This window comes from Stegodyphus dumicola, chromosome 10 (assembly GCF_044657685.1).
Source record: "Stegodyphus dumicola isolate Sdum_Otavi_A_Nest chromosome 10, ASM4465768v1".
In the NCBI taxonomy this organism is placed as follows: domain Eukaryota; kingdom Metazoa; phylum Arthropoda; class Arachnida; order Araneae; family Eresidae; genus Stegodyphus; species Stegodyphus dumicola.
Window position 1 is genome coordinate 152,349,406 of NC_140777.1, and position 21,581 is coordinate 152,370,986.

The 21,581-nt window shown below is 32.2% G+C and overlaps 1 protein-coding gene across 1 annotated transcript in view; it reads left to right on the forward strand.

The window, feature by feature from the left end:
• The window catches only part of LOC118184838 (uncharacterized), a 131,520-nt gene that overhangs the window by 85,584 nt on the left and 24,355 nt on the right, over window positions 1–21,581 (forward strand). Inside the window, exons 2-3 of the mRNA XM_035354569.2 lie at window positions 15,095–15,149; window positions 16,343–16,539. Coding sequence (XP_035210460.1) covers window positions 15,095–15,149; window positions 16,343–16,539 — 252 coding nt within the window. The remainder of the gene's footprint in view (window positions 1–15,094; window positions 15,150–16,342; window positions 16,540–21,581) is intronic.

A 21,581-nucleotide genomic window follows, 5' to 3' on the forward strand; every position in this document is an offset into this window, starting at 1 on the left:
GGTTAACTGTATGGTTGTTCTTAACTACACATACGTTTGACCTTCCAAGATTTATTGTCCTTGCACTTAAAAGCTGGAGCACAAATGAATGCAAGCGATAATCGTAAGCGACGTAAAGATGACTAAAAATGTAACATTTTATCACTGTCCTTCTCCGGAGTTTAGAAATTTAACCTTAAAATAAATTTGACCGAAGCATAACCATCATATATATAAGTATTCCCTTTTTTTAGAAAAGTTCGATTTGTGCTACTTTGCATTTACAAGAAATCCGAAGAAATATTTTCCCTTTGTATGAAAAAGCCGAAGAGCGAAAATTCAGCATTTTTTTTATACAATAATTGTAAAAAGTGAAACTTTGAAAACAGGTATAGTTTTAACGCAGGTTTGCGAGTTTGTGTTGCCTGCTAAGATATTAGGTTATATTAGTTTAATATGGCGAAGCAAACGAGGGCTTTCTCCCAGAGTAGTGGGATGCCTTCATTAAGGGTTTTGAAAGGGAAACTGATACAAATGGGGAAACACAGAAACTAACTATGCGGCCAACCGTTTATATACATATGTTACGGTGAAACACCGAAATCTGGAGAATGTCGACTTTCACCGGTGAATGTCAACATTCACATAGTCTTTTGGTGTATGCCCGAAATATTTTCCAAATACTCTTATTTCTGACTTACACCGGTCAATGTCGACATTCACCATGTACTAATGGTGAATGTTGAACATATAACAATATTATATTTTCTTCTCCGCAATTCAGTCGCGAATAAACGCACTTGAAACTTGAAATAAGAACTTAAGAACATGAGAACCTAAAACACACAATACATTCAAAATGAGAAAGGAAAATAATAGAAGTTAAAAACTTACTTAATTATACAGTACGTTCTAAATGAGAAAAATAACTAATAAAAAACTTACTAAATTTATGTGATTCAAATCTTATTTATTGCAACAACTTAAACTATTATGGCACTTTATGACCTCTCTTAGTGAAATATTCGGTCTTTCACCGACGTATTTGGTGAATGTTGATATTCTCCGGTGAAAGTCGACATTCTCCAATTTTGGTCTTTCACGGTAACATACGTTTATAAACTATATAAGAAAAACTGAAATTAAACAAATTAAATTTCAGGGAAGGATACTTTAAAACATCCGTTATTGTATGCTAAAGTTTATATAGGTAATATAAATGGGAATCAGTTTCCCTTTAAAAAATTACCAAATTGATAAATTTATAATTTTTTATCTCCCCTAAAGAATTTGTCTCTTTGTCTTTTATTAAAAGTTAAACGTTAATAATGTTTTCAGATGTATGTGCATTAAATTTAAGTCGCTTTGTTTTTAACCGCTAATAAAAGATTTATAACTCTGTCCGGCATTTTTTCCCCTTTTTAACAGTAGATCAGGCTTGCTGCGTTAGGTTTTGGTGGTTTTCTTTGTGTACATCATAAATATGAGACAATTTCCCATAGAAAATCCTCCACGATTTTTACCCTTCTAATAAGGCCAACCAGCAACTTAGCTGTAAATCGCTGAACAGCGGTTGTCGGTCGTGGGTTCTCGGCCGACGGATTGGCTGACGTGTGTAACATATAGTACGCATAGATGTTACGTGGTATATCTCATGTGTAACATTTTTTTGAATCCCTCCGAAAGTCATCTACGAAGTTATCCTCTTCTTTAAGCAGATAGCCTTATTTAGTGTTTTTTCATAATTCGATCCAATATTTCTGACAGGCTTCGTTCATCCTTAGCGTGTTTTGTAATAATCAGGGTAATTCAATATGCTCATCTTGTCGTAAGCGACCTTTTTTTTACAATCTGAGGTTGAAGAATTCAAAATTTATGGCGCGTGCAATGGCAACCTCTCGCAGAATCGACAGTTTGCAAAGCCGCATAGACGATTAACCTAGTGAGTGAGAACTAACCGCATAACTTGATGTGAAATTTGAAAAAAATTAAATTATAAATTTGAGAGAAATCGTTGAATTTGTCAATCAAAAGTTCGTTCAAATTTTGTAAACTATGAAATTGGAAATTCAAAAATCGGGCTTCTAGGTGCACATGTTTGGGTAAGGACTTTATTGTTATCACGCGTGAGAAACCTTAGACCAAGTTTATTGTTTGTAAACTGTGTAAGGACAGCAACGGGTTTATTTTTTTCCCTTCGAGTTAAATCTATGGAATGAATTCTGATGTTTTTGGGCACTGTTGTGTAATATTTTTTCAGTTATTAGCAGGGAAAATATTTCCCTCGGAAATCAAAAAATATATTTTTCGTATTAATATCCACATTTCATGCACGCTCAATTTCAAAATTACTGAGTTAGAAAAACACTCAAATATTATTTCTGTTGATGAATCCAGAAAATACTCTTCATCGTTAGAGAAACAACCATTATAACGAATATTTAAATAGCACTGATGTTACGTAGGTGTGGTCCTCACACACAAAACTGCAATATTTCTTTATTACAGAAACGCTTTTTTTAGCAGAGGAAATAGAACTAATGCATATAACAATAACATAACTGTTAAACGTAGCAGGAAACTAGTTTGCATCTTCTTTTTCATTTAATATTCCTTTTTTCCTCCTCCCCCCACTAAAAATACCTCAATAACCGCTTCTTCCATTCATACACACTCATTTTTGCAACCGTTTGCGAATTTTCCATGCGATCCTAATCTCGATGGGAAAATCACTGATACAGAAAACGGACGACGAACCACAGAATAGCAAGCTCTGTACGCATAGTTAAAAATCTATCGCTTGAATAGATAACTTATTCAATTGAATAAGCCGAGCACGGAAGACTTTTTTTCGGAACGTAACTCAAAATCTCGCGCATTATTATTATTATTATTATTATTATTACATTTTTGGCGTGTTTAGCCAAGTAAAAAAGGAAAAAGGGTAAACGATGTAAAAGATTCATGTTTTGCATTCGCGAGAGACAGAAAATTCGCAAGAAAAGGGCATTCAACTTCACTTTCTTATCTTCCGGTGTATGTTCAATAATTAACAACATTCTGTACTATTTCAGTGCTGTTGTTTGTTCAGTGTGAATCATATATACTTTTGTTAGATTAATAAATTATCATTTCATGTCTAATAAGAAAATAATAATAATAATAAATTTGAAAAGGTTCAGATTTTAACGATCGCTCAAAAGGATTTTTTAAGATGTTTTATGCTCTCCGTGAGCTCGCAGTCTGCCTGCTGTTGCATTCGCTCCTGCTAACCCATTTCTTTTTGTCTTTTTAGCTTTATTATTGAGCATCGTTTTCTTCGCACTTACGACATATACAATTCAACAGCAAAATTACGAAAATTTTCTCAGCAGCATATCTTTAGGATTCCCGATACAGTGATAAGTGTCGGCATATATTTTTCTATTTTTTTAGTCTTTTCTACAGTTTATCATATGAAGGTTCAGTTTTCTTAGTAAGATGGCTGCCAGAACTTTTTTCTGCATTTTTACCATTAACGTTTTGTGAGTTAAAATTATTAATTAAATATCACAGTCTTCGCACTTACGTCATATAAAATTCAATTCAGCAGCAAAATAACAAAATATTTAAAAATATCATATCTTTAGAATTTCCGACAGACAATCTCGTTCGCTGGACGTTCTATTCCGTACAATGTTGCCACCGCTTTCTTTGAAATCGTTGAGTTTGTTAATCAAAAGTTCATTAATGTTTCGCAAAATATGAAATATAAAATTCGAAATTTAAAATTCAGGTTTTGGGTGCGCATGTTCGGGTGGAGGACTACGTTATTCAGAATTTGATGGCTCTACGTATCGTCGTTTTCTCACAATCCGAGGAGCATACATTCTTCTGACCCAAGACAATACATAGAAAGTCCACTCGAGGGGCTTAGTTGTAGGAGAAATAGGGATGAGAGACTTTTGGAGCCGCCCCTCGAGGATAGCGCGCGAGACTGTACCGGAAATTCTAAAGATATGCTTATAAGGTATTTCTCCCACTTCCCTGGCGTGCCTTCGTGGTGCAGTGGTTCTGCACGCTGGGCCGGTATTCCAGAGGTCCGTGGTTCGATTCCCGGCGAAGGCGATTGCATATTTTTCATCTTTTCTGCTTCCAATTAACCGAATGACTCTACATGCTCATTTTAAAATTATTTTGGGATATTGTTGTTGAGTGGAATTTTATGGCTTAATTGCGAAGAACATGATATTTAATAAATACGAGTCACACACAAAAACGTTAAAAAAAGTCCTTTTGGGCATAATGTAAAATCTGAAAGCTTTCAGATTTTTTTATTTAATACTTTATTTTTTTTAAATTTATAAATTAAAACAATTATTTTGTTCAAGTAATTTGCTGCAGGACTCACCTTCTAGACTGCGTAACTATTTTCCACGTGTTGCGGAGTGAAGAAACATTAATAATTAAGTATAATGAATACCTTTTCGAAGCTATTATTTTATTACTGATTTTAATTATTATGATTTATCGCTGAGTCCTTTAGAGGTTGAAAGATTAGAGAACGCTTAAAAAATAACATAGGATTTTGTGTTCGGTAACTCCGATCAATCAGACAGCAGTTTATTTCTTTATTCTCGTTATTTGACGCTTATGTATTGGACAGGAGTCCTTGGCTCTGGGTGGGCCAAAGATCAATTAACTGTCTCAGTTTCCATTTGAGAACAGATTGTTTTGCTGCACTCATGATAATCTCATTTCCAAGAAACATTTTGCATGCAGAAAGGAATAAGCATTATCCATTAAACGTAATTTTCTCGTCATTATACTTTATGATTTCTATTTTAGAAAGTAGTCTTCGGCAGTAAGATAATCATACCAAACATATCTTTTTCATGGTTTCTAAATGAAATGTCTACAGAAAAATCTTTCTTTCAAAAATGAAGAAAAAAAATTAAACGTTGTTGTTTTCTTTTTATTTTATAGAAATAACAATATTAGTTTTTAGCCGAAATGTGCGCTAGCCCAAAAGGGCTACCTACTAATCTCAAAACGGGTTTTTGCGCTGAATCACTATAAAATTCTGAATCACTTTTTAAATTCTTGAAACCAAATATTATCGCTTTGTGTTATATTGAAAGAAATTAAGTAATGAAGAATTTGCGCGAATGTACGCATGTTTTTCGCAACGATGCCCTGAGGCATCAAATTTTGGATAATGTAGTCCTCAATCAGGATATGGACGCCTGAAAAGCGGACTTTTGAAATTCGAATTTATTTTATTATGTGTTACATACTTTGTAAAACTTAACGAATTTTTGATTAACCAATTCAATGATTTCAAAGCGAGCAGTGGCAACACTGCACGGGAAAAAACATTTTTATCTCCAACGCTCGAGACTGTCTATCGGAAATTCTAAAGACATGCTCTTTTTAAATACTTTATTGTGAATTTCAAATTTTTAAAACTTTAACGAATTTTTAATTAACAAACTCAACGGTTTCAAAATTAGCAATGAGCGGAAATTCTAAAGATAGGCTGTTTTTAAATATTTTTAGCCCAAATGAACATTCCCAAATGCTCTCGAAGCGTGTATGTGTATGTAAATGAAAAAAACGCCGCTATAAACGTAATATAAAATGTAAGAGGTTTTTTTTAAATTTTTTTTATTTAGTATTTTCGCTGCCACTGTCTGAGATAATACTTCTTCTCTATGCCACACGTATAATTTCACGTAGCTTAGATTAATTGATTAAAACAAAGCACACTAGGCCTAAGGTCAGGTATGCCTTCATGGATAACTTTGGAAAGGAAACGGATATTTTTCATGTTACTCATGGAGAAAACCGCCCCATCAGCCGCTGGGTGTTTAAAAACGTTGAATACTAGTAATTCGTCCTAGATTCGAAAATAGGCGAATGAGAAGGCTGAATGACTGGTTTTTCGCAGCTTTTCCCGTGTATAACGTAAATAGGAGCTAGTTTCTGAAATCAGATATCTCGATAACAGCAATTTGAAAGTCGATACGTGGCTAATACCTTAATGGCTGTCGCGGGCTTTAATTAAAATGATCATTTCTGTAAATTTTGAAGTACGCTTTGCCATTACCTTTGGAATTATTCATTTTCCAAAGGACAATGTCTTAATAGTTTATAATAATGTTAAGTTTTGTTTTCATGCAATAACTAAAAATTTGCTATGATTTTTCAGATTTCTACGGAATATTATTCTTTAAATGCTTTATAAAATTTCTCTATGATTTTGTAAAGCAATATTTCCACAGAATTCTCTAGCTTCTTTTCTAGCTTTATAAAACTTCTTTAAGGATTTTATGGAGAAGTATTTGTATAGAACAGGGGCTCCCAACGGGCTTTCGCATACTGACAACAAGGGGGGTTCGATGAAATTTTAAAGGGGGTCAGTGATGATTAAAGGGTTGATTGGTGACTGAGAACCGAATATGCAACGACAATTGATCGCCGTAATAAACCTCAATTATGAATAATTTATTAATAAAAATGATAATTAAATTAATTGTTTATTGCTATAAAGCACTATCATACAAAATCGAATCATATTCAAAGAATACGCTAAGTTTGAGAATATAAAAGTCATCCGAGAGAAAAGTTGCTACCGAAGCAACATTATTGTCTTTTCCTTCTTCTTATATGTTAGAAGCAGACTTTAGTCAAATGAATAATTTACTTCGAAACACAAGAAACAGACTGAATCTTTTGAACGCGGTGATTTAAGAATTAAGTTCAACAGGTTTGATAACTATTTTTAAAAAATGGCATCAGTACAACAAGCATAACCATAATATTAATTAAAATCGAAATTGTGCGAAAATTGAAAGTAGTAAATTTTTAAGAACTGCGGCTATTGCTTTTCAGTCACTTGGTTTACTGCTCATAATAGAAAGATTAAATTTGAAATTTAAATGTCTTGTACTTTACGGAATGGCAACAAGCTGGTGCGCGGAGATAATAATTATTCTATTTAAGATAGTAGCAACACATTACTTTTAAATGATCGAATTTATGGGTTGAAATTGAAAGATAAAAATGTTTTATTTCTAACAGTGTTGCCACTTCTTGCTTTCAAATGCTGAGTTTGTTAAATAAAGATTCGTTAAATTTGTATAAACTATGAAATAAATGAAAAGCAAAATCGAAATTCAAAATTTGGGCTTCGAAGTTCCCATGTTCAAGCGGAGGACGTATAAATTTCGGTGTCTCCAGGTGCCTTCGTTTTTCCACAATGCAAAGAAAATACCTACATATAGATTCTTCATTATTTAATTATTTTTTAAAATAATACATCGTGATAACATTTTGTGGCGACTATTTGAAAAGTGATTCAGACATAAATGTGATACGGAAAAAAAGTGATTTTCGAGACCGTTTTTTCATATTCTTAATCTAATTGTTATTCAAGTTATTTTATATGCAATTATTTGTATTATGATTACATTGTATGCTGTACATTATAGAGAAAATTATAAAGGTTTTGTTAAAGAAAGTCATTCTTTTAAAAGTGTCAATGCAAGACTAAGACTGGAAATCCCTGGCATGAAGTTCCATACGGATTTCTAAAAACTCTATCAGTCTCTAAAGAAAATTTACTTAAAAGGATATTTTCAGTAGAATTGGATCAGTTGTTTCTAAATACACTATATATGAGTCTATATGTAGAACCTTTAGAAAACTGTGTAAACATTTATATAATTTATATACATACAATATTTACACATATCTCTTCAGAATTTCTGTACATGACTGTATAGGAGCTATACTTAAAATATCATAAAAAATCTGTAGAGGATGTTATATATATTTTAAAGAAAACTTAATTTTCAAGGGTTCTAAAACGTTTAACGCTGGACTTTTTATAGAATTCTATAAGACATTTTCATAAGGACGTAAATTAACATAACGTGGAAAAGGAAAGGACGTTGATATATCTAATTAAAATGTGTTATATCATCAAAGAAAAAAAAAGTACCAAAAAAAAGTGCAACGACGTAGAGGCCTTCTATCACTGCAATTTTCCCCAGAAAAGGGTGGAAAACAGAGAAGAGTGTTAAATTATCGAGTGGTCCCCCCAAAAAATTACTTCTATACTTTCCTCTCAGAGGTTAAGAACGTCTAGATCTTCATGAGTGAGTGAATGCTGCTATTGTTTTGTCACAAGATGATCTCCAACAGCGTGGGAGTGGATAACAGCGCTAAAAGAAACACAAACAATATAGACACATATATACCTCACCAAAATAATAATAAATAAATAGCAAAGAAAATATAGGGCAGCGTGATCGAAACATGGGTGCTACTTCTAAACCTAAAGGTGCTTGGCACGATTCGATACTCGAAAGGTGTGCAAAAGTGGGACAACATTCGACCCCGATGTTTTTTTTTTTTTTTTTTTTTAAATCTCCTTGTACCTTTCTTTATTATTATTATTATTTAGTGGCCTTGGTAGTACATAAGAAGGCACATTTCTCTTAAGTTTTGTACAATTTCTGAGCACTTTGGTAAATATTTCGATTGATGAACAATAGTTTTGGCGGGAAAAACCAGTTTAGTAATTGGTTTGTCTGCTTTGTGTTTCAACACACATAATTTTTTTATTCTTTGTGTAATGTATTAGAGGTTTAATTCTCCCTTAAATGGCTTCCTAATAGGTGCAAATACTCGTAAAGTTAGATGAAAAAAGAGAGGTTCCTTTTTTTTCTTTCTTTTCCAAGCCATATTTTAATGAGCATTCTTTAAAAATTTCTCCTATAATATAAGATATCCTATTCAGTATATTTGGTCATGGCCACAAGTGAAAAGTTTTATGGTTTGTTTAACTGAAACGGAACAATAGAAATTCCTTTGTTTAGTAAGTACCAATCTGTTGAGTTGCAAGGTCTGAAGTCACGGAACCCCTTCTTTTTATCGCGGAAGACTATAAATAAACAAATAAATACATAAATAAAATTTATAATTTCTTCTGTCTAGTTCAAAAGTTGGAATGAAACAAAAAAAAAATGAATTTCCTGAAATGTATATTACTCTCAATAAATAAAAAAAAAAAAAAAAAAAAAGATTAGCGAGTAAATTCAGTTGTTCATGTGGTCTTGGCAATACTATGAAAGTAAAAATTGCCATCTAAACGTTAGCGAAAACTGCTGAAAGCCCTTTGACCTTTGGAGGATATGCAAATATGCCATCAAGATTTTTATGGAAATCTCTAAGTAATTAAACATCTTTTTGCAATGTAACCGTGCGGTGCAAAATGAGCATATGATCTCGCTTTTTGCACTGAGGATGAGTAGATGTACCACCTAACATATCCTGAAAATCACTAAAGAATTAAACACAATCTTCCCAAGTAGTCTTGTGGTTCATGCGTAACAAGATTTTGAATCTCGCTTTGCATTGAGGATTGGGAAATGTATTATCAGGATGTTATCGTGACATATATTAAGAAATTCAACACCTCTTTCTCATGTGGATTGTGGCGTAAAAAAACTTTGATCTCACTTCGTGCTGAGAGTTTGCAGATATAAGGGTTGGTACCTATCGTAATAAAATGCTTCTTTGTTGACAAAGCAAATAATTTTTTAATTTGGAATAAATTGCACTCCACTTTATAAACTGCATCAATATTTGATGGTACCACGTACATAACTCATACTTTAGAAATAAAATATTTTAACATACGCATTTCGGATACGGTTTTTCTGATGTACTTTGAAAGCTGCCATGCTAGTAATCGGAAAAATATATGAGAATGTGCTACATTCTATAACATAGGGTGCTTCACATTCTATAACATAGGGTGCCTATAACATAAGGTGGAAACATAGGGTGCTTCATAAATTTGGACACCTTTTGAAAAATAATTAAAATCAACAAACAAATTTGCATACCCAACTGCGGTTTTCTTTTGACAAACGATGCACTAGTTCCAGGTTTCACCTATAAATAGCATTATTAGCGTCAAACTAAGGATAAGAAAAACTGAGACTTATGACATTTATTCGTACGCCATTTTCGACAATATTAAAGTACTGCTAATTATTGTAGCAATACATCATTCTCCTCGCGTTGCGGATCTTGCTTAGGATTTAAATTTGTAGTTTGTTGCGATATTAGAAATACAGCGCCATCTGTTGGTGACAATTTTAACTAAAATGTATGTTATGCCCTTTCCCTCAAGGAAAAAATTTTCCACCTCTGTAATAAGTCTTTAGGGCCAAACTTGCATCTGATACGCCAGCTTATTTATTTTTAAATTATTAAAGATGTTGAAGAAAGTCTTTTGTTTTGTTCTGTTGTGTTATACAAAAGCATATAATAAAAGATCAGATAATATGATTTTTAGTTTTATTCAAATGAATGAACTAAAGGACTAAACCAAGATATGGCTATCTTTTTAAGAAAAAGGATACCTTTTTAAGAATTAAACTTGCTTGTATGAATTTTTCACAGGGAAAAAGTTACGAATACATCCACGCAGTCAGTCTGTTTGATAGTAGCCGAACTACCAGCGTTCCAGTTGTCTGTCCTACTCAGCCATTAAACTTAACAAATAAATAAAAATATGTCTATCCTGTTAAAATTGTGAGAACATTTTTCAGTTGATAATTGTAAACCACTTTCATATATTTGCAATGGAAATTATTCACTAGGTCGCAATTATCATAAAATAATTGTTACTTAAATCCATAAATTAACTCATGCGATCTTTTCTGTGATGTTTTTTTAAAATTTAAAGTTCGTTACAAATGCTAGTGAAACTGTAAAAAAATTACTATGGAAAGTTCTTCGAAAGAAACGTATTTTCGTCTTGAAATGGTGCTGTAATTTAGCAGCCTCTTTTGCAGTGCAGCATGGTTAAATTTATTTTCGTGATACAAGATAAAAATGTGGTTGATATTCCACCTAACCGTATTCAGATTTATTAGCATAATTAATTCTATTTAAACGACTTGGAAAACCTGTTTTGAAGATGCAGAGAGCCTTGAAAGAAATGTTAAAGAGATTTAATTTGCATTTATATTAAAAATGTAAAGACCAGTTTTTTAAAATTTAATTTTATTCAATATTTTTAATTCAGGTTTCAGAGAATTTCAAAATTCAGCGTTATTTTTAGGAGAAAAGAGGCGCTGTGAAGGCAAGTTTAATACTGAAGAATTCCTTTCAATAAATTTTTATGTATATGCAAGTTATAAGGTATTTCTCCCACATGCCTTTGTGGTGTAGTGGTCAGCATGCTCGGCGCGTATTCGGGAGAACCGTGATTCGATTCTCGGCGAGTGGCAGGGCTAACTTTTCACGTCTCCTGCTTCGAAATAACCTAATGTTATCATAAAAAATGATCAACAAAAATTATTAAAAAAAATGATCATTTAGGTTGTGAAAATGACGTCACAAATTTTTAATATGTTAAACTGTAATTTGTGGTTTTCTTTTAAATATACGATTTAGTCTTTTTTTTTTAATACATTATTTTTTTTTCAAAAGTAAATTATTGGGCTTAAAAATTAAATTTTTCCTTCTATGAGCGGAGAAGTTATCTCAAAAGTGATCCAATACTTACTCTTCTATCAAATATAAAAAAAATAAAGACATATATTCAAAAATAAAATTTAAATATACTATTGGATTATTATTAGCTATTAAGACACGGTTTTATCGTTTTGAGCGTAGAATTTCTACTTATTATTCACGTAGAATTTTATCTTCTTACTTAATATATTTATTATTTTCCAATCACACTGCATAGCTAATTTCAAATTTTGCTTCAAAAAATACTTTTTTTCGAATTTTACATTCTACCAGCCACTTGCGCTGTTAGCTGCCAATAAAAGTTATTATTGAAAAAAAAAAATTGAATTTGATGAATTTTGTTAATTAATAACAATAAAGATAAAGAACTGAGTTTATTGCTTTTAAATTGCTAATTTTGCTAATCAGAATTAAGTTCGGACGAAACATAAAGAATAGCTAAAAACCAAATTCGAAACTCAAAATTCGGGCTTCCAGGTGGACATGTTCGTATGAGGTGTACGTGAGTTTAAAATTTAATGGCTCTAATTGCCGTCGTTTTTTCACAATGCGAAGAAAAATCAGACATGCAAAAATACACATGTATACATAAATTTAGGTTTTTCCATTAATTTATATACATACACTGTTCGTGAATGAAAACAAAATGTAATGAAGTGATTTCTTCAAAATTCTATTTAAATTATTCCCCCTTTTTTTAAATTTAATGTTAAAACAATTTCTTATATATATCTTGTACATTCTTCTTGTATATCTTGAACATTTTTCCAGGTTTCACAAACTAATTAAAACAAGAATATGCAAGATTGTGTGATTGTATATCTTGCATATTCTTGCATGTTTAACAAATTAACTAAAACTCTCAGAATTTTACAATTTAGGCTAGGGTTTCTTAAACTGTGGGTCGTGACTCCCAAGGGTGTCGCGGGACCTGCAGCAGGGGGTCGCCAAAAATTTTAGCAATTTTGATATTTCTATAACTTAATATAATAACTTTTCAATTACCAAATATTTTTTACACAATGTATCTGAAAATATATAATGATAAGACAATACAGACAAAGAAGAAAACGAAAACGTTTCGACGCATTCTTTTTATAATATAAACGTTCATTTTCCTTACTTTGAACGTGACGGTGTCATTTCGTCTGTTACTTATTTAAAATTTTCACATTGTTCTATGTCTTAAAATTAGAAATTAAAGATAATGACCTGCAATAGTATATTACAGTACGAATGAAAAAATTGACTTCACTCACGCGTGTGTCAGATTTATGCAATACTAATGGGGTCCCAAAAATTTTTCTAAATATTATGGGGTCCTGGGGGTCACAAAAAAATCTCAATAATAAAAAGGGGTCGCGATTGAAAAAGTTTAAGAAACCCTGATTTAGACCATGGGATAAATCGGAAAAAAAAATGCTTTAAATGAACTTTGTGTGAAATTTTTAATGTAACTTTTTATTTTTTAGCGATTTATCTACTATTTGAAGTAAGATGTTTGACTATTTGAAGTAATTTTGGAAGTAAAAGAAACTATTTATTATTGATAAACGGACTTTCAATTGAATAATTTGATTTGTAACTTACCATTCAGACTAAAGAGATGAAAATAAAGTAATTTTAAATAAATTTAAAAAGTTCTTATAAAATTAACTTTTATTTAAAACTCATAAAATAAATAAGGAAATAAAAATATAATTTATCATCAATTTCATGGTAAAAAGTGATTAAGTAATTCTCTTTAAAAGTCATCTATAATTTTATATCACGAATAATAGAAGGGTGGGCTTCTCAAATAAGGAAATATGTGAATGAATTCCGTTGTCAAAGCAATTATCCGTGTAAATTTATCAAAGGTATGCCAAGCTTTTATTATTCTTGATATGAAATTGTTGATTTTGTAAAGAGAGTCAGTTAATCTCTTGTACCCATGAAATTTATGATAATTATTTTTTCTTAAGTTTTAATAAAATCTTAAGAAAATTTGTTTTTAATTTTTAAGTTCAGTGTTTTCTAGTTTTGAAAAATATAAGAGGAGGACTAAATAAACGTGCATTTCAAAGAAAATTACGTTTTCAGTTTTATGTTTTTAAATTTTTAAACTAAAAGTGTTCTCTCATTTTTAGAGAGAAATACTGTACTTACCTTCTAAATGACTTTAGGGTAAAGTAATGGGGAAATACCTTTTTATTTATTTTCATTCATTTATTTATTTTCAGATTTTTTCTTTTGCTTGTATATGCTGCATTAACCTTTCGCCACGATGATAACATCCGTTTATTTTAGTTTCTGGTTAGTAGGTTACATAAATATACTTTACTTCATGATTTGGCCTCAATAAGAACTGGCTTAAACGTGGAGAAATGTCTTTTAAAAAAGATGTTACGTGAAGAAAAGGTTACATAAAAGTGTTAACGACCTTCGACTTATGAATATATTTGTGATCAGATTAACTCTCGTAAAAACATTTTAATGCTCCGCGTCAGACGGAATTCAGAATTTTTATTATATTTTCATGTATGCAAATAATAATGGGGACTGAACAAGAAGAGAAACATGTTTTAACTATATTTAAACATGATTGTTACGAACGTGAAGAATTTTTCAAAATACCAAAGTACGAATATAGTTCAACTTGGACCTATCGCTTTTTAATAGGACTGTCCTTTAGCTTCTTAGTGGAATTTTGCATCAATTCAGAACATGACTTTTCATGATATAAAATGCTTTTATGGTCTGTATCGCTTGGGCATCATATCATTGCATACAAACATCCATGCAGAATCAAACTTGAGCCCATCGGTATGACAATCAGCTCAGTATTTTGTAGCCACTAACGCCTGAGCATAATAATTTGTATAGTAACCACTTTTTTCGAACCTTAAAAACTAGCAAAGTAAAGAAAGTAATATAAATAAATAAACTTGCAATGAAATGGCACGTAAAGGGACGCCAATAACGCAAACATCGGAGCTTAAGGCTTCGTGTGAAGCGTTAGGAAATATTGCTACATTTATAATTTAAGAAGTTAAAACAAACAATAAGTAAATACTCCAGTTAATTCCCCCCCCTCGAAATGCTATGCCGAGAACAAAATTTAGAAACAATTAAGTATAGTTCGGGGAACTATGGATGAGACAAAATAAGTAACTCAATTTTTATACTGAATTTTATTCGGGGCTCATAATTTTAAAGAAGTTTAATAATGGATTTTTTTTTACAGAATTCTGTAAGATATTTCGTATTCTGTAAGATATTTTCTTTTATATTGGAAACTCGATATAATTTCCAATATAAACTGAATAAAGTTGATATGTTCAAATTTTGCTGCAATTTGATATATTTAAATATGGCTATGGAATATCATACAACAGTATATGAATTAGAATAAAATGTAGGTATACACTAATACTCAACGTAAACTGAAATATAATACCTGAATAATGTATTGTGCAATTCAGTTACATGTTAACGATTAGACTTCACTTGTCCATTTGTCTGTTCGAAATACGATTGCTGTAGCAAAATATAGATTCTTTTTACTAGTTTAACTGTAACTCTCTCTTCTTTTCAGGTGCGGTGCCAGCAACAATTCATCGATGATGAAGAAGAAGAATTCACGCCGATCGGTAAGCCATAAATTATTGTTGTGCGTATTTAGTTTTATTATGCGATGGCGTGTCGGCTGAACAACCATTTTAGTTTGACAGAACCTCTTGTTGAGTAATGGCGTTTCGAACAATAAAACTCTAACAATCTCCGCCACTGAAGTTAGCTGTTGACGTTATGTATCATAGGGCTTTTCGTTTTGTCTGTTCGTTACGAACTGAAACTCTTACTGAATGTGATCTTGGGTTCTAAAAATATGCATTTATTTTTGCTTTTGCGGTTTCCTTGCATTTCTTTTCTTACAATGCGGACTAGTACTCAATTAATACTATTGTGGAATGTGAAGGAATTATTTATAAAAATATAACATTATTTTTTTATTTATTGTGATAGATAATCAGTGCATTAGCAAATTTTTATTCCCTATTTTCTGACAGAATCTAATCGATTCGGAATGCAAACAATAAAAGTCTGACTTTTTATATGCGATCTCGTTAAATGTAATAATGCTTGAATTTTATATTTTGCTGAACAACAGATAATTGGTACTATTTTAAAGATTTTACTTTATTTTGACCCTAGCTAAAAATTTAGTTCCAGCTAAAATTACCAGCCAAAAATTTAGTTCGATTTTGCAATTAATTATTCACTCGCTATTAGTAGATTTAATTATGTATTTCAACAATTTAATATGACTGCTGAATTTTCTATTACTTAGATAAAATTAAATGCTTCAAAGAAAGATGCGACCTCGAGAGTCACTTCTTTTGTATTTTATATTTTAGAATGAATATAAAATTTCCCTAAATATAAGTATGGATTTCATAACTTTTATAATTGTTATTTATTTATTTATTTTTTATATATCTATTTAAAATGCCGAAACATGAATACTTGCGTCATTTGAAACATTTTTGTAGCTCGAAATATATGTCTACTACCAATCGTTACGAAAATAAAGGTCAAGAATGGACTGTTGCGGTGATGGTTTGCATTTTTTTGTTTTCTTAGTAGAAAATAAATGTGAACATTGCTGATACATATTGCTTACGTTACCCTAGTTGTACTTGTATGTGAGACGTATGTGATAATTATAGATATTTCTTATTATCTTCCTTAAGTTACGAATAGGTGCGACTGTAGCTGATATATGTTTTTGTATTTTACAAAGAAGTATCAGCGTAACTAATATACATTTTTTATGTTTTCTTAGTTACAAATAGGTGTGAGCGAGGCCAAATGATCATAGAGGTGACTACGTCACAACCCTTCCGAGGCATCATCCACACACGAGATTACAGAACGAGGGAGTGTGCAGCGCATGGACAAGGTGGACGCACTACCACCCTCACTCTGGACCTTCACGCTGACAAGGATGATCCCCGATATTGCGGCGTACAAGTCAGAAAGGTAAACAGTTTCTAATCTTTTGTCTTGCGCAGTTAACACTATTCATACGAAAATAATTTCAGAAGCAATATGTAGTTTGCAGAGTCATTAGGTTATTTTGAAGCAAGAGACATGAAAAAAGAGCAATGCCTTCGCCGGGACTCGAACCTGGACCTCTCGAATACGCGCCGAGTGTGCTACCGTTACGTCACGAAGGCATGATGGAAGGAAGGAGAAAATACCTTATAAGTTAATGTGCATTCAAGAAAACGAATTCCACATAATTTAAATTTCGGGAAGCACTCAATACGAATTATACATCGTAATCAGAGCAACTTGAGCGCACGTTCTTGATCATATTTGTGCCATTTTACATCTTTATGACATCACAACTGATGAAAGAGAATTACTTCCATCATGTTACATGCTGAGGACAGCAAACGACAGCGAGAATGCGGTGTGTCCAAAATGAAAACCCAACTCAGAAGATTTAAGTTTGTTTTATTTTATCAATTTTGCGTTTCGTTTTGGAAATTTGAAAAATACCATTGATTTAAGCGTTCTGCAAGTAGCTGAGTCACTGGCGTTACGCAAGAATCATATTAATATGCATTAATTTTTTAATTGACGCAATTTAGATAACAGTATTAATTAGTAATTTACTAGCAGTTATAATATATAAGACAGAAAGGGAAAAATCATATTAAAAAAGAGAAATAAGGAACTATTGCAATTTATAGTAGGAATTCTGAATTACGTTATTTTATCGTAACACACGTTCGATTTTTATGTGTATACTTTTATTGTTATGTGTATAACTTATGTGTATACTTTTATAAAACGAAATTCTTTTTCTTTAATTTTGATTTTTAATATTGCTGTTTCGTACAGATGCCTCTCCACATTAGCGGAGATTATGGTTAGCAATGGTCGGAGAATAATTAAAATTTCTTCCTCTCCCGAAATCAAGTATTTGCGGAGCTAATCTAATTTAAAAATCATGCAGTAGGAAAAGAATTTAAATATCAGAAATATTAAAGGAAATTCGGACAGAGAACGTTATTATGTCGAAAAAAAGATCATGGACTTTAGAAAGAAAAGGATAAAAGGAAGCATGAATTTTCATAAGATCGTAGATCACAGACTTGTAAGTTTTTACAATAGTCGGCCAAAGTTTATCGTAATCTGATTAACATAACCCACTCCCAAAGTGCATTTTATCAGAGAAGGTATGATTTATCGAGAACGTTGCCATTAGCGAAGCCAAAAATCGCTCTTTTTTGCTGTAAAAGAAGTGTATATGGATTGCTAAGAAGCAGTAATGACAACCGGGCTTCATCCTTGATTTTTTTTTTTTTTTTTTTCTTTTTAATGAAGGAAAGTGTAACACTTTCACATCCCAGTAAAACCAAAATAAGAATAAATAATACTATCGTTAAAAAACTTGGTCAAAATCACTTACTAAATTTTAAAAAGTGCAGAAAAATTACTAATTAAATATCATTATTAATCATAATTTATATTATTGTAATATCTACTTGTTTACCTTTTGGTGTGACAGCTGAAGTACGTGTAGGAACCAGACAGGGAAAGGATTAAAACTCTTTAACATTTCCAATAGGTCGACTTGAGGCTAACAAACTACGCCTCGCTCGGGCAGTAACTTAACTAGACTAAACTAAAAATTCAAAGATATTAACAAACAGTAGAATTACTGTACAGGGCTCAGATAATCCTGTTACCTAAAACCGCATCGAAGTCTCGTGGCAGCCAAGTACAGTCTGTCTATCATAAGAAAAGCTCTCGCCAATTAGTCTGCAGCTATCTGTTGCCGTAGAAACGAGTCTTGACCCATTTTCCGTAGGGGTGTCTTGAAGACGAATGATAACTTCTTTTCCCCCCAGCAAACAGTCGCTAAAAACAAAATAGCAATAAAGCAATCCTTGGTTCGCCCCTGTTTGAAATATATTAGCCGTCTTGCTATAGCGACTGCTACCCGCCAAACACAGTGGCGAGAGTTCGCGTAAAAAGACAGTAAGAGCTGTTACACCACTTCACCCAACAAAAAAGCAAAATCAGAAGCTCACACTACAAAGGTACAGTGCTTGCCCATACTCTCTAACTTTCCCTTCTAGAACTCAGTATTTAAACCTTTTCTCCTAAAGGTAGAATTTGCATTTTTTCACGCGCGCTACCAAATTTAAATATTCTGGTGTGATGTGATACTTAATTATGGCAAAGCACACTAGGGCTATCTGCCTAAGGGGAGGGATGCCTTTCGTGGAGGACTTTCTAAGGGAAACTGGCTCGTATACACGTTACACACGGGGAAAACCATGAAAACGCCCATGCAGCCAGCCCGTTCGCGGGATTCGAACCTCGGACCGAACTACCAGTGTTCAGCGTCTTTACCGCTCGGCCGCTGGTGGGCCTAAATATTCTGGCATTGATAATTAGGGGAATGAAGGCTTATAGGAAAGAAGGTATAAACTTAAACTTAACTGGCTATTCAAAATAAATAGAAATCCCTGCAGTATATCAGGAAGTATTTGAGAAGCGGTAAATCTGATTGATGCAAAAACTATCAAAATATGTGTTTTCGAATAAATTAGATCAAATTTATAAATAGAAATATTTCGAAGTTAATAATCTTCTTGGCATTTTTTTAATAACGGAAGTAAAATTTAAAATAAAAATAAATTAACGGCTCTTTTTTAATCATTCCATTAAAGAGATATTTTACTATTTTCCCGACCGTTTGACCCAAATCCGAATGACATCCTCTCCACATTAGCGAAAATGTCATTAAACTGCAACTTGTGTCGAGTCACCTGGAGATGTAAACTAATTCTTGCGAGAATGAGACATGACGTCAATATTCTCGTTAAGAGGATTTCGCTGCTTTGGGACATACTTAGCTGCTGTTACTAATTTCGCCAGCAAATTGCTATGCGTTTGTAATCCCAATGAGTCGTACATACTTTCATTTTTACTCAGATTACCAAGTTAATTCTTTTCCAGGGTAAACTAGGTAATTATGGTGGGAAGATATGAAAGTGTATCTACAGGAAAATCCTTTATAGTAGACGATTACGCGATAGTGTTAGTATAAGTATTTGTTCCTTTGAACGCTCTGTTCTTCAAAAGCTTTCTTTGTTTTTCGAAACTACTTTTTTGTTTTAAAATTGCTGTGAAACACTTTTGATACATGCTAACTGAATTTGATACTTTCTAAAAGGATTTCGTTTTAAATTTCAGACTGAAAGAGTGTCATTTAGGTTTGAAACACATTTTTAACTTTCCAAAACAGTTTGCGGCTTCTCTTTTGCTCAGAAAGATTCCTTAATTTTGAAAATTTGACGTCTTATTGGTTCATTTGATTTGACCATCCAATGTGAATTAAAAAACATAATTTTTTAAACATAATATTTTTTAAGCAAATACAAATGAAAAATCGTGAGAAATGTAAATACACATGCACAAATGCTAAAGATCTATTTTTGAATTGTTAATTATAAATTTCAAGGTCTAAGCTCATAATAAATGCGGTTTTAAAATTAAAAGGGGTTTGCAGTGAAATGAGAACAGAATACCGAAATATGAACGCCACATTTTTTGGAATATAATTTTAATCAGAGTAATATTACCAAGCATCCTAACAAATTTTTATCCAAAACAAACGCATGCAGATAAAGATGCAACCATAATTCATTAATAAACATCGGTATAAAAAATTCTGAAATCCAACTTAAAATGAAAATACCAACTGTGATAGCCCTGGTATTAAAGCAATGATTTCTGTAACAGTTTCATTCCATTTTTTAACACCAGTACTCAGAACTGAAGATTAATTAAATCCTTATGTAATATACAGCAGAAAATATAATACGTTTGGAAAATCTGCAAATACAGGAACGTAGAAGAATATATGATGGTAGACAGCAAGCAATGGTGAATGAAAACCTCACGGAATGCTGCATTTCTTACACTTGTTATTCTCTGGTTAGTATTTGCTGAATACTAAGTTTACTCTGACGTGCTAGTCTTCTCTCTTGGTTTACTGAATACTTTGTGCAGTTTGTTTATTTCTTAGTTGAGGACTTGAGTTATACCACTGAAGAATCGAATGGATGGCATTTAATGTTAGAGATCGATAAGTTGCACGAAAGTAGGCCGTTTCAGACAGTTCTCGAAGTGCTCGTCCAAGGCATATAATAAAGTAACCTAAAATCGTTTCTTAAAATTTCGGAGCTGACTTGATTAAATCTCGCCGTAATAGGTAGAATTGAAGTGATGACAATGAATGCTTTCTCAGGCAACGTGATTTGCTAAAGATTTATCTCATGAGGTGTTCTGAAAACTATACACTACAGCCCTGTCTCCTATGGTTGTTTCAAGATCGTAGCAGCCATAGGAAACATCTTATAGAATATAATCATGAGATGAATCATTATGCTACAATCATGAGATGAATCTTTATATCTGACTGACTGGAAATTGTGTTCCTCTTTCTTCATCAGTAAGATAATAATTTCTTATGTGTAACCGTCATCTGTAAGTCTAAACAGTGCTATATGTCTAACGTAACTCAATCTCATAAATCAGTTATAAATAAATCAATCAGTGCAAATCAGTTTCATAGTTAGACGCCCAATTAGAATCATACAGATCTCCATTAAATCATGACTTAGTATAAATAAAGGTATCCATCTTATTTACCATCTCATTTCGAGCCCAAGTTCGATTAACCTTGTCTGATTTGCGTTAGAAAATGCCATTGCAGTTCACCAGAGTGTAATTAGGAGCGTATAGAGCTTTAACCGATACTTCGAAAAGAGTGGGCGTTACTTCCGCTAAGAATTTAAATCAACACTTACTAAAACAGCATGGATATTCGCTCTGAAAGCCTGCTTTATATGATATAATCCCCCCCCCCTGCAGGCGAACATAAGTCATCTTAATGTATCATGAAATTTGCATGAATTATACCTGTAATCTTCCTGTTTCATCTGCATAAAATTTTCAGTTCAAATCGTCGACTGTAATGTTTGTATTCCGCTTAA